The 14,437-nt window shown below is 36.1% G+C and overlaps 1 protein-coding gene across 5 annotated transcripts in view; it reads left to right on the top strand.

Moving 5' to 3' along the window:
- Window positions 1-14,437, top strand: part of ASB5 (ankyrin repeat and SOCS box containing 5) — a 277,627-nt gene that overhangs the window by 221,464 nt on the left and 41,726 nt on the right. For all 5 annotated transcript variants that reach the window (XM_053703852.1, XM_053703849.1, XM_053703850.1 and 2 more), the window contains one exon: window positions 5,569-5,703. In XM_053703852.1, coding sequence (XP_053559827.1) covers window positions 5,569-5,703 — 135 coding nt within the window. The remainder of the gene's footprint in view (window positions 1-5,568; window positions 5,704-14,437) is intronic.

Genomic DNA, 14,437 nt, shown 5'->3' with positions numbered 1-14,437 from the left:
CGCTTTTATAATAATCAACTTTAAAGGTATTAGTCGATATAGATACAAACCATTCAAATATATCCAGCCCTGATGCAATAACAATTAGTACTGAACCTGAAAGGTATAGGCCGGTATAGGCTCTAGCTATTGCAACAATATTTGCTCCAACAGCATTTAGATTTAACTCGCTGTATTAATAATTCAAACTTAAAGGGATAGGCTGGTTAAGTTACCCTCTAGGTATAGACCGGTATCCATTATCATCATATTATTTACTTAAATGCAGTCATAAGAAAATCATAGTCCTGAAGGTATAGGCCGGTATTGGCACATGTTAACCTAATAATATCAGCACAAGAGTATCTATAAATCAGCAATTAACCGCCAAGGTATAGGCCGGTATTGACTTGAGTTATTATTATGAGGTGGACTTGAATGCATATAAAATAATTATGCAATCCTAAAAAGTAATAATTCACACTGACATAAGTTGTCGTAACTCCTTACCACACTGGTAGACACATTGTTAGAGGCTATGATATTTATCCTTTAGTGTACATAACACTATCGTGCCTCAACCCTCCCAACCTTTATCCTATTTCCATTATAACTTTTTAGTCCTCAGATCTCCGAAAAAATCCTATGCCCATATTTTACAGCAATTGATTATATTACAAATTCTTGTATAGGAATCAGACGATAGTTTTAAATGTGTGTCTTTGTGTGAATTTTTTAATATATCCATTAAAGGTTAATTTTTAATTTAGCTTAGCTTTGTGCTCCTACCGTATAGTGTCAATGAACTATCTAGCTCCCATACAAGACTTTTCAGGAATGCGAGTGCTACCCGAGTGTACTGTAACATCAGTTTTCTACTGATTCCAGTTTTTTAGTGTATTGGTACACAGCACCCCTTTTTGAATAGAATATAGCTTCACCTAAACACAAGTAAGCTGATACAATAATAATGTAAATAATATTCCTGACGTCATTTCTTAGTAGTGCCTTAGTACCCCCCCTTTTTCACTTTGCCTCTGAAACCTAGCTGATTCGATCAGGTTTAAACATATATACACACTATAAGTCTTGGATATAATAGACATACCTCTTTGTGTTTTTGCTGCTAGAAGATTTGTAAGTACAAATTAATGTAAAGGATCGCATAGCATGTATTGGAATCCATGCCGTTGGCTGCTGTGAATTAATAGATCTGTGTTTCTCTGTTAGAGGTTTTCAAGTATGAATTGGTGCAAAGGACTGTACAGATTATATGTTGCTGGATATTGAAAAATAACCTACTATATAAGAGACTTAACATCGTTGTCTATTAGACATACTCAACTTAATAATATCTTTTTATTGGTGCATCTGGGAGACGTCCCTAAAGAGGCTTTTTATATTCAAATTTTTTATATTTATTTGTGATTTTTATCCAATAATTTTCTTTTTCTTCTGCTAATGAACGTTTAATATTTGTCTTTTTCATTACAGATTAATTCAAGCGCATTAATTCTTGTTTATTAAATAATACATTTTTTATATTTTAAAAGTTTGTGTCCCTACCTGATTATTTCCCTTTGTAGTCACTCTCACAGTACACATCAACGTGTATACATTACGATGATATGTTTTTTATGAACTGATTTAGACATGTATATATATTAAATAATACATTTTCTTTCTATTTTAAGTTATCCACCTTTATATGAAGTACAATTTATTCTGTCTTGTAGCGACTCTTTGAAACATCATTCTCCAAATAATTGGACTGTATCCATTCACACAGCGGATGTTCTATTTTAGATATTTTCACTTTTGACTTAAAATATATTTTTCTACACTTGTATACACTGGTATTAATACACGTCCATTTTTTGGGACCCACACCGTTTTAGCTAATTAACTGTTATATGGTGATTGCATTTTAGTATTTAAACTATATTTATTTAGTTTTTAAATTTTATTGTGTTGGTCACTTTAAGATACTCTTTTCACAGTACACTATTATAGTAATTCTATACACTCTGCTTGCAGCGCCATCCTTTTTCTTCTTACACTTCTGCTATTGGTTATCCCCGTGGAAAGGGTCTCCCAGGATAGGCTGAGAGTGTACAGTTAGCGCAACACTTTCTTTCTTTTTTCACTTATTAACCCCTAATCTGCCGCCCCCGACATCGCCGACACCTACATTATACTTATTAACCCCTAATCTGCCTCTCCGGACATCGCCGCCACCTACATTATACTTATGAACCCTTAATCTGCTGCCGCCAACATCGCCGATACCTACATTATATTTATTAACCCCTAATCTCCCACCCCCAATGTCGCCGCAACCTACCTACACTTATTAACCCCTAATCTGCCTACCCCCAACGTCGCCTCAATACTAAAGTTATTAACCCCTAAACCTAAGTCTAACCCTAACACCCCCTAACTTAAATATAATTAAAAGAAATCTAAATAAAAATTCCTATCATTAACTAAATAATTCCTATTTAAAACTAAATACTTACCTATAAAATAAACCCTAAGCAAGTTACAATATAACTAATAGTTACATTGTAGCTATCTTAGGTTTTATTTTTATTTTATAGGCAAGTTTGTATTTATTTTAACTAGGTAGAATAGTTACTAAATAGTTATTAACTATTTACTAACTACCGAGCTAAAATAAATACAAATTTACCTGTAAAATAAAACCTAACCTGAGTTACACTAACACCTAACCTTACACTACAATTAAATTTAATTACATAAATTAAATACAATTACCTAAATTACAAAAAAAAACACTAAATTACACAAAATAAAAAAACAAATGATCAGATATTTAAACTAATTACATCTAATCTAATAGCCCTATCAAAATATAAAAGCCCCCCAGCAAAATAAACCATAGCCTAAACTAAACTACCAATAGCCCTTAAAAGGGCCTTTTTCAGCCAATAGGATTGAGCTTGCATTCTATTGGCTGTTCCAATCAGCCAATAGAATGTAAGCTCAATCCTATTGGCTGATTGCATCAGCCAATAGGAATTTTTTACCTTTAAAGGGTGACGTCACTTAAAGGAACATTCATTCGGGAAGAAGACTTCATTTGAAGAGGATGCTCCGCACCGGATGTGTTGAAGATGGACCCACTCCGCTCCGAATGGATGAAGATAGAAGATGCCGTCTGGATGAAGACTTCTTCCCGTCCGGAGGACCACTTCTGCCGGCTTGGATGAAGACTTCTCCCGGCTTCGTTGAGGACTTCTTGCTGCTTTGATGAGGACTTCTCCCGGCTTCGTTTAGGATGGATGTCTGGTCTTCAAAACTGTAAGTGGATCTTCGGGGTTAGTGTTAGTTTTTTTTAAGGGTTTATTGGGTGGGATTTATTTTTAGATTAGGGGTTTGGGCAGCAATAGAGCTAAATGCCCTTTTAAGGGGAATGCCCATCCAAATGCCCTTTTCAGGGCAATGGGGAGCTTAGGTTTTTTAGTTAGGTTTTTATTTGGGGGGTTGGTTGTGTGGGTGGTGGGTTTTACTGTTGGGGGATTGCTTGCATTTTTTTTTTTTACAGGTAAAAGAGCTGATTTCTTTGGGGCAATGCCCCGCAAAAGGCCCTTTTAAGGGCTATTGGTAGTTTAGTTTAGGCAAGGTTTTTTTTTCTGTTTTTTTGGGGGGGGGGGGCTTTTTCATTTTGATAGGGCTATTAGATTAGGTGTAATTAGTTTAAATATCTAATCATTTGTTTTTTATTTTGTGTAATTTAGTGTTTCTTTGTTTTTTGTAATTTAGGTAATTGTATTTAAGTTTAGGTGTTAGTGTAACTCAGGTTAGGTTTTATTTCACAGGTAAACTTGTGTTTATTTTAGCTAGGTAGTTAGTAAATAGTTAATAACTATTTCGTAACTATTCTACCTAGTTAAAATAAATACAAATTTGCCTGTAAAATAAAACCTAAGCTTGCTACAATGTAACTATTAGTTATAGTGTAGCTAGCTTAGGGTTTATTTTTTTAGGTAAGTATGTCGTTTTAAATGGGAATTATTTAGTTAATGATAGGAATTTTTATTTAGATTTATTTTAATTATATTTAAGTTAGGGGTTGTTAGGGTTAGACTTATGTTTAGGGGTTAATAACTTTAGTATAGTGGTGGCGACATTGGGGACGGCAGATTACGGGTTAATATCTGTAATGTAGGTTGCGGCGATGTTAGGAACAGCAGATTAGGGGTTAAGAATATTTAGCTAGTGTTTTCAAGGCGGGGGTGCGGTAGTTTTGGGGTTAATATGTTTATTCTAGTGTCGGCGATGTCGGGAGTGGCAGATTAGGGATTAATAATATTTAACTAGTGTTTGTGATGCGGGAGTGCGGCGGTTTATGGGTTAATATGTTTAGTATAGTGTCAGTGATGTCAGGAGCGACAGATTAGGGGTTAATAATTTTATTTTAGTGTTTGCGATGCGGGAGGGCCTCAGTTTAGGGGTTAATAGGTAGTTTATGGGTTTTTATGGGTTTAAATCCATTTTGGCATGTTTTGCATAAATTGCATGTACTGCTCAGTTCAAATTTTAACAAAAACAACTGTTTCTGTGGTTTTAGAAAATTGTTTAAATAGTGATAAAATCAAACTTTTAAACTATGAAACCTTTACACATAATGATCATCAACTGAATGTTCATTTGTGGCTGCAAATATGTGTTTAGATATTAAAAATGTATACATTTTAATGAAAATTAATGCAATTAAAGTGTTAATTGTCATGAATTTAAATTATTGGCATATTTTTGGCTTCTGTGTGGGTGTGCAAAAAATCCTAACAAAACCAGTAAGAAACCTGTTTCATATATGTTTTTGCGTGTTTACCTTAAATGTATGTAAAAAAATACAGACGTTCTGGGTTAAAGGGACAGTAGACATCTTGAGATTTTTATATGAACTGTTTAGTTATCCATAATGAAAAAACTTTGCGATATACGTTCATTATTTATTTTGCCCCCTTTTCATGTAATTTGGCTCAGAAATATGAGCAATTTATTATTCCCAGAATTTCAACTGCACACTGCTGACATCTCATGACTAAACGCTGCTACATCTGTTCCCAACTGGCTTTATCAGATGCATTCTATATTAATACTATAACAGTGGCTAGCCTTGTCTGTAAACTACAGATTGGCTCCTCCAAATAAGACAAATGGTGGGTAGAGTTTGACTATTGATAAATAATTGTATTAAAAGAGATGTTAATTTGTTTTACAAACGTTAAGACTTAGCTGATGTGTTATTCTAAAGCAACACAACAGATATGACTTGTAATTACAAGGTGTCTACTGTCCCTTTAAATGCATATGAATCTCAGGTGCTTTAACCTAGAACAGCGGGATGCATTAGAAAAGGAAGCAAAAAATAAAAATAAATAAATAGCCAAGTTCAAAGTTTTCTAAATTCTATTCTATTGTAATGTAGGCTGAAGAGTCCTAAATCATAAATCCAAATCACATGGTGAAATCATTGCAATTCAGTGTGCAGTATGTTACAATACATTTGCTCTACATATTTGATTTTTTGGTTCCTTCCACTCTTCTGTTAATATGCAGGTCACAGTGAGTGTCTCGATGTACTGATCTCTTGGGGTGTAGATGTGGACCAAGACATTCCTCACTTAGGAACTCCTCTGTACGTTGCATGTAAAGCACAGCATATCAGTTGTGTAAGAAAACTCCTTTATGCAGGTCAGTATGCTCTCATGTGTGTACATATGTTACTGTCTATATCAGATTCTGTAGACAATGACACGTGGTCATCATCCACACAATGCTTTTAGCGGGGATGACAACTACATGACGCATCATCCCGAGGGAGAAGGGAGCTGCTTTCAGATACCATTGCACCTCTACGTGCATTTATTATGCATCGCTGGTGGTCTAGTCGTGTCCTGGCATCACCGGTGAAGTCACCACACCCATGACTTGTGATGTCACCAGAATCCCGAAAGTTGTGTTTCTCTGCAGAGAGCTTAAGGGAGCTGGATGGAGGGGATAAGCATTCAAATCCCTCAATCTCAGCTCCCTTTCTTTTTCAAACGGTGGGTAACTTGGGGGTAAAAAGAAAAGGCACACATTTTTTAAAAATGAAAATAAATAAATCAAATTTTGTATTGAGGTTTTTCCCACCTACTTCTAGTCATGGTTGCCACCATGTTGAAATGTTTCACCACATTCCAGTGCTAACCTGTTTTCACATGTGTAGACACTCTTCTTCAGATCCCTGCAGTGTAACCTAGGTCCTATAGTAGCAGCACCAATAATGTACCTGAAATGTATTTAGTGTTTAGTGTCACTTTAAAAATATGCCTCACAAACCTCTTAATAGCCAGATATTATGTGCAGATCAAAGTAACTATATACACATTCTTTGTTGTACAGTTCTCAAATGTCATGATATATACAGTATATAGAAATAATGGTATAGTTAAAATATCCTGGGTCTGCTGAAAAAACAAAGCAATATATAATTTGTGTAGGTTTCTCTCTAAAAATGAACTCAAAAAACGCTCTGCTCATGTGTTGAAATGACTCAGCAGTTAAATGGTTAAGTCCGGGACAACTTAACATTTATACCAGTTGCATGTTAAGCTAAAAGGTATTTTTTTAAAGCTCTCTCAGTAATAAATTATTTGTGTTACTGGTATGAAAGGGATAAATACATTTTTCTTGGTCCTACAGGCACAAATGGATTGAAATCTTAAAGAATATGATCATGTACAGTGTCTCTATTCATTAACAGAAACTTTGCAAATATTGTTGCAATCTTTCCTGGAAAACTACAACTTTACTACACATGTGCAATGGCTTTTCTTCATGGCAGCAGTCATCTTGGAAACATTGATTCCATATTTGTAAAGAAAGTGACAACCTTAAATCTTTGTTTCTCAGGGCTTTTAAGATAAAAACAGAATTTATACTTATTGATAAATGTATTTCCTTCGGGCTGATATGAGCCCATAGCTTCATAACATGTGAGATATATTCCAGCCTATAAGGAGGAGGTCAATAACCCTCACAAAGCTTTTGCCCCTCCCACCTCCTCTCCCACTTCAGTTTACGTATAGCCGAGCAGAGGAGAGAGACAGAAAAAAAGGTAGGAAAGACAGAAAGCAGGGTTACGAGGTGCAAATGAGAACTGTCACCCATATACAAAAATAGGATGGGGGCTATGGACTCTCATCAGCCCAAAGGAAATACATTTATCAGTAAGTATAAATTCTGTTTTCCTTCTTGGCTGATGAGAGTCCATAGCTTCATAACATGTGGGATACAATACCCAAGCTGAGAGTCCATGTTAACAGGTGGGACAAAAAGTAGGCAGTTCCTATTTGCCGGACACTGCGGCCTGAAGGACTTTCCTGCCAAAAACCACACCAGAAGAAGCATAAATGTTAAATTACAAAAATGTGAAAAAAATGTGAAGGGGAGACCAAGTTGCCGCCTAACAAATCTGTTCCAAAGAGGTATACGCCTTGAAAGGCCAGAAAGTAGATACTTATCTCGTGGAGTGAGCAGTTACTCTCTTTGGTGGTGGATTTACTGCAACAGAGTAAGCCTTACAAATCTGCTTGAGCCAGGACGCCAGGGCCACCACAGTAGCTTTCTGTCCCTGCCTAGGACCAGAGTAGTGGACAAAAATTGGAAGTTTGTCTAATGTCTTTAGTAGCCTGAATATAGAACTTTAGACAACATCTAGGTTGTGAAGTAATCTTTCCTTTTGGATTAGAAGGCTTTGGTCACAAAGAAGGAACAACTATTTCCTGATTAATAATTTCTGAAGATACAACCTTTGAAAGAAAATCATCTTTGGTCCACAGGAATAAAATAACCTTCCAGGACAACATTTTAAAGTCTAAAATATGCATATGTTCAAAAGGAGAACCTTGCAGAACAGAGAGAACAAAGTTCAAGTTCCAAGGAGGAGAAATTGGTCGATCAACAGGACACATTCTCACAAGGGCTTAAACAAAAATTTGAACATCAGGCAACTTAGCCAACCTTTTTGTGAAACAAACAAAAAAGATAATTCAATATCTAATCCTTTAGAGAGCTAGCCGATAAGCCCTTTTCTAGTTTACCCTGAAGGAACTGAAATATTCTGGGAATTTTAAAGGATTTCCAAGAAAGAAATGCAAGAAGGACACCAAAGAAAGTAAGCTTTCCATATGTTATGAAAACTTCTCTGCTTAACTGGCTTACTTGCATGAAGCAAAGTATAGATATCAGAGTCAGAGAAACCACTGATCTTGAGGTCTAAGCGTTTAACCTTCACACTGTCGAATTCAGCAAACTATGATTTGGTGAAACACAGTTCCTTGAGACAGAAGATCCTTCCTTAGGGATAGTTTCCATGTAGGAAAAAAAGACATCTGAATTAGGTTCACATACCAAGTTCTGCAGGCCCGCGCCAAAGCTATGCGAATTACAGAAGCTGAATCATGTTTGATTCTTTCAATGACTTTCGAAAGAGCCAATTCGGAAAACATTAACAATAAATGAAATATTCAGGGATAAACTAAGGCATCTATCATAGAGCTTTGGAGTCTCTATATCTGGCACAATATGCTTAAAGGGCCACTGAAAGTAAATATTTTCTATGCCTGTTACTAACTAACTACCCCAAATACGCTTTTTATCAATAGCATTTCATTAACATATCTCTACCGTATATCAGAAATCTTGTCTGCAAATTTAATTGTTTTCCAAACCCACTCCGTGGGTATCCTTTGCTCTGTACCAATCCGTTTACAATACCTAGGTTTCAAAATGGCGCTTTAAACAAAAAGTTATTGGTTTAAGTATTTTGAACACGCAGTGCTGAAAATAGTAGGCAGGATAACGTGACATCATCGGCGAATAAAAGATATAACTTTAAGAACGTTATGAAACTTCGTTTTGGAGAAAATATAGGTCAGTAGGTTTTAATTAATGTTTATTAACTTTAATATGTTAGTTGTTTAGCTTAAAAATTATAACAGAAAGTAATCCTTTAAAGCTCTGATTCAGCTTGTACACCATTAGACCTATACATGGTAAAAACCCAATTTAGAATAAATTGGTAGAATATGTCTTGATGAAGAACCCATTCTCCTGACTGAACAGATTAAAAAAGTATTCTACTTCCCAATTGTTCACTCCTTGAATATGAAGTTGATAGAGAACACCTTTCCTTCTCTATTCATAACAGAAAGAGACATTTCTTGCATGGCGAGGGAGATGCAAGTCCCTCCTTGATAGTTGATTTAAGCAACCACTGTAAAGATGGCTTTTCAGAAATGGAGATGAGACTTGACTGAGAATGGACTATGGCCTGAAAAGCTCTAAGAAAAGTATGGAGTTTTTTAATGTTGAGTGGTAACCTCGCCTCCAGAGGGAACCTAGCTCCTTGCATCCCTCAAAACCTTTAGATGTTCCCTTGGCCAAGGCGAATTCTGATAAAGGCACCGAAAACTAGAAATGTGCGATTCGTTTCGGATCGATTCGGATATTCGGCCGAATTTCCGAATTAAAATAGTGCCGAATCTACGAATAAATCCGAATTAGTTCAGATTTTTTCGGTAGATTCGGATGACAATGGATTACACTAGTATTGTACAGTATATTAGGTTATAGCACTCTGCTATGGGTTACACCTAATATACAGTACATAAAACTAGTCTAATACACAGCATATCCCACCTAACACATACCAAAATTCCGAACCGAACCGAATCCAGACGAATTTATTTGAATCCGAATGAATCCAAAACGAATTCATTCGAATTTTTCCGAATTTGAATCGAACCGAACCGAAATTCGAAAAAATCTGAATCGATCTGAAACTAATTTTTCGATCATGCACAAGTCTACTGAAAACAAAGAAAGGAAAGCAAAAAGGATACATAAATGCTATAGAGCAAGTACCTTTGAGATAGCCATGAGGAAAATAGGAACTTGGTAAGACACTGTAAAAGCTGCTTGAGCATTAGGGTTTACTTTCCACATTGGCTAGGTAGACTCATGATATTTTAATGAAATAATGAGCATAGCACCTTCTCACATCAGCACCTGAGAATGAGTCTGTGATTCCTGGTTTGCAGCCTCTGCTTTGTCCTTGAAGCACAGGAGGGTTGAAGAAAAAACTTGAATCAGGCACCTTCTGTATAACAAAAAATATGTTAAAACACACATAATAGATTCCTTATTTGTAAACTAAGTATGTTAACACTAAGCTTGAAATAGATAGTGAGTGTGTATTTAGACTAGCAAAGCGTCTTGATGCAAGTACTAAAATATTTTCATAGAGCCATGTTTGCACGTAGCTAAACATACAATTTAGTATCTGAGATAAATTAAATTACCTTGGTCTGTCAAAAACAGGCTCTATACTTCTCACAATAATGAGATTAGTCAAAGTGCATATAAATGAGGTCAGTAGTAACCGGAGCACAAAGCATACCTGAAAAAGTACACGTATTGGTAAATTTTGTCAGGTGAATAAAAGCATCCTGTCCTATCAAAGCAGTATCTCTGTTGTGTGACAGGAAAATTAAAGAGAAAAAAAAAAAAATATGATTAGGTGGAAATATTTGTACTGGTAATACAAAACTATATAAAACAATACAAAATGTGTCTGCATAATGATTACATTTGCAGATTTGGTACATATATATGCATGCCCCAATGTAGTTATCTGAATTTGAATATTGACTATGTTAAAGTACAATACCATTCAAGAACTAAAGATTTATTTATATATTACATTACTATTATATAGATGAAACCCAGGTATACTGCCCAAAGGAAGGATTTGTACATACAACCTATAGGTTTTTCCGTTAGCTCTGAATGACTTAAAAGACTGCTGTCAGGCAAGAACATATGAGCAAACCATTGTTTTGAATAAATTATTGTATCTGAAAAATAAATTGATTGTGTAGAAAGCAAAGGGTATCTACATGTCAACAGTAAGTAGTGAGTTTCCCAGATTTAAGTCTACTCTTTTTTTACTCAGCTGCAGCTGTATAAAATTGGAGTATAATTACAGGGGAAATACTGGGTAGCCTTCAAGATCTTTAAAATGAAATCCAGGGACATTTTTTTTTTAAAAACCCTTACAGTCAATTATCTTTTGCCCCTACAATCATCACTTGCAAAACTAATCGGCCAGGTCAAATCCCGCTTATGTGTTAAATCCCTGCTCTGTTCCCCTCAAAAAAAAAAAAAAAAAAAAATTTAGAAAGCCGGGGGAGTTCCCACATTGCTTCCCTATCTTCTACCACCAGTCCAAGCAGCGTGATCCATTAATCAAGTTTGAGGATTCCAGGCCTGTGTAGGACCAGCTCAAACACCTACATAAAAGTTATTTCTTGATAATCTTACTCTTTGATAGAGAACTAGAATTCCTTTTTTTTCAAAAAACATGAGTAAAAATGTCAAAAGTATACTATAACATACCCCTACAAGCCAGTACAACAGTATCCGTTTTTTACATGCATGCGTTACTCAAAGCCAAATATACATATCTCTTATACACTGTCACAGCTGCTGATAATCAGAATTGTTCCTTAGGTAAAAGAATCAAATGTGCAGATTTAGTCAAATATATAGAAAAAAATTAAGTAGTGTTGTTTCTGCTTAAGTTTTACTTCACATACTGTTTTGAAATAAAAACTAATTGCAGACTTTTTATATCCCACCTTATCAGAATGTAAGTTTAACTTTAACATTACATTCTTAATATAGTGGTTAGTAATTGATCACAATGTAACATTTGCAAATGTAATAATCACAGTGTGGACTCAGAAAAGATATAAAAATAAAGATGCTGATAATTTGCTACATCGATGTTAACAGCATAAAGAAAAAATAAGAGCATTAAGCAAAGGAACTTGTAAACTGGTTGTTTCAATTCCTCAATCACATGCAGGATAAACAAAGTCTTGGTTATGGTATCAGAAGCTGGAACAACTGAGTAAAGTGAGACTTCAAACAGGATGTGTTGTGACCAAAGAACAGCAGGCTTCTGTTTGTCTGCAAAGCTCCAGTCTGAATAGGGGAGGCGTCCAGGTGCAAACTGAATCTGTAGGCAGACTTCCAGGAAGTGCTGCAGGAAGCAGCTGAACAAAGCAGTAAGTGGCTCAAGTGAAACCAGGGGAGGTTCCTCAATAACAAGCAATGAGCAAAGGAGCTAGGATGCTTATAAAGGAACACAACAGGCATAATTAAAGGGACAGGCTGTAAAGAGATACTGATATTATGACAGGTCCCCCACACAAGGAAAACATCCAGGTTTTATGTCCAAGAGGATTCAGAAAGAGGGTCTCTCAGGATGTCTCCGATGAAAAAGCGAGACCAAACGAGGGGCAGAAATGTTAGTGGCAGGCTCCCAAGAATCCTCCTCATGCGAATACCCCTCCCAATGGACTAAATACTGAAGTACACCCCGAAACACTCTAGAATCCAGAATTTCAGAGACCTCATACTCCTCTTCATCAGATAGGGACTGAACCGAATCCGGAATGGATGATGGAACAGATCGGACAGAAGTATAAGGTTTAATCATGGCAACGTGGAATGAAGGGTGTATGCGATACCTTTCTGGTAACCGTAGTACAACAGCGTTGGAGTTAATGATTTTTTCTATGGGAAATGGCCCTATATACAACTGGTTGAATTTGGCTTTCGTAGCTGGTATTCGTATGTGACGGGTGGATAACCAGACCAAATCCCCGACCTTGTAATCCGGAGCTGGTCGCCGGCGTAAATTGTAGTAGTGTTGATGGCGGGATTGAGCCCGGGTGATATTATCCTGTAATAATTTAAAATTTTGAGTGATGGAATTAACTAAGTCGTTAACAGTAGGACATTGAGCATGCATATTGGGTAGGAGATCATAAGTAGGATGAAATCCATAATTGGCGAAAAAGGGGGAAAGCTGGGTGAAATCACTTTTGGTGTTATTATAGGCAAACTCAGCAGTTGCCAAATATTCAGCCCATTTATCTTGTTGCTATGAACAGAAAACACGTAAATATTGTTCTAAAGTTTGGTTGGTGCGTTCACATTGGCCATTCGTTTGCGGGTGATATGATGTTGTAAGTTTCCTTGTGATATTCAATTTGTCACATAAGGATTGCCAAAATTTAGATGTGAATTGGCTACCACGGTCTGTGAGAATACTTGTTGGTAGTCCATGTAATTTTACAATGTGTGATAAAAACAACTCCGCGGTTTGAGATGCAGTGGGTAAAGCTTGTATGGGCAAGAAATGTGCCATCTTAGTAAATAAATCGATAACTACTAAAATTGTAGTATAAGTCTTTGATTTAGGCAACTCTACTATGAAATCCATAGCGACTTCTTTCCATGGTCGATCGGGTATCGGTAATGACATTAAATATCCATAAGGTTTTTTATGATCCTTTTTGTTTTGAACACATAAAGTACAAGTTTTAACGTAATCCTCTATTGAGCTCCACATCTTAGGCCACCAAAATTTCCTTTTAATCAAATCATATGTATTTTGTATTCCAGGATGTCCATTAAGGACTGAGTCATGGTTTTGTTGTAGAATTACCTTTTGTAAAGTTGATGGTATATACAAGAGGTTCTCAAAATAATATAAACCATCTGGATGTTTTATGAGATTATATTTATTTGTATTAACATCCCTGCTTTGAGCATCCTTTAATTCTTGTGTAAAAGGTTGTATGCAGGAGATGAAATTTTCTGGAGATAGAACAGTTCTCTGTGGTTCAATATGGTTAGGGGGTGTTCTCTGTCTTGACAGAGCATCTGCTTTCCCGTTACGTGATCCAGGTCTGTATTGTATATGGAAGTTAAACCTAGAGAAATACAGACTCCATCTGAGTTGTCTTGATGACAACGTACGGTTAGTCTGCAAATACTCTAGGTTCTTGTGGTCAGTATATACAAGAATTGGTATATCTGTACCCTCCAACAAGTGCCTCCAATGTTCGAAAGCTGATTTGATCGATAGGAGTTCTTTTTCCCCTATTGGATAGTTAATTTCTGGAGGTGTTAAAGATCATGAGTAATAAGCAACCGGATGAACGGGTTCTGATAAACTTGTCCTTTGAGATAGGATGGCACCTATTGCATAGTCCGATGCATCAACTTCTAGGATGTACTGTTTTGTAGGATCTGGGAAATGAAGTATTGATGCAGTTGTGAAACATTGTTTTAGTAAATCAAATGCTTGTTGTGCATTCAGAGTCCAAACAAAAGGTGTCCCTTTTCCTGTAAGCCTTGTGAGAGGTTTCACTATACAGGGAGTGCAGAATTATTAGGCAAATGAGTATTTTGACCACATCATCCTCTTTATGCATGTTGTCTTACTCCAAGCTGTATAGGCTCGAAAGCCTACTACCAATTAAGCATATTAGGTGATGTGCATCTCTGTAATGAGAAGGGGTGT

This window comes from Bombina bombina, chromosome 2 (assembly GCF_027579735.1).
Source record: "Bombina bombina isolate aBomBom1 chromosome 2, aBomBom1.pri, whole genome shotgun sequence".
Lineage (NCBI taxonomy): Eukaryota > Metazoa > Chordata > Amphibia > Anura > Bombinatoridae > Bombina > Bombina bombina.
The sequence above is the reverse complement of the archived record's forward strand: the minus strand, read 5'-3'. Positions and strand labels throughout refer to the sequence as shown.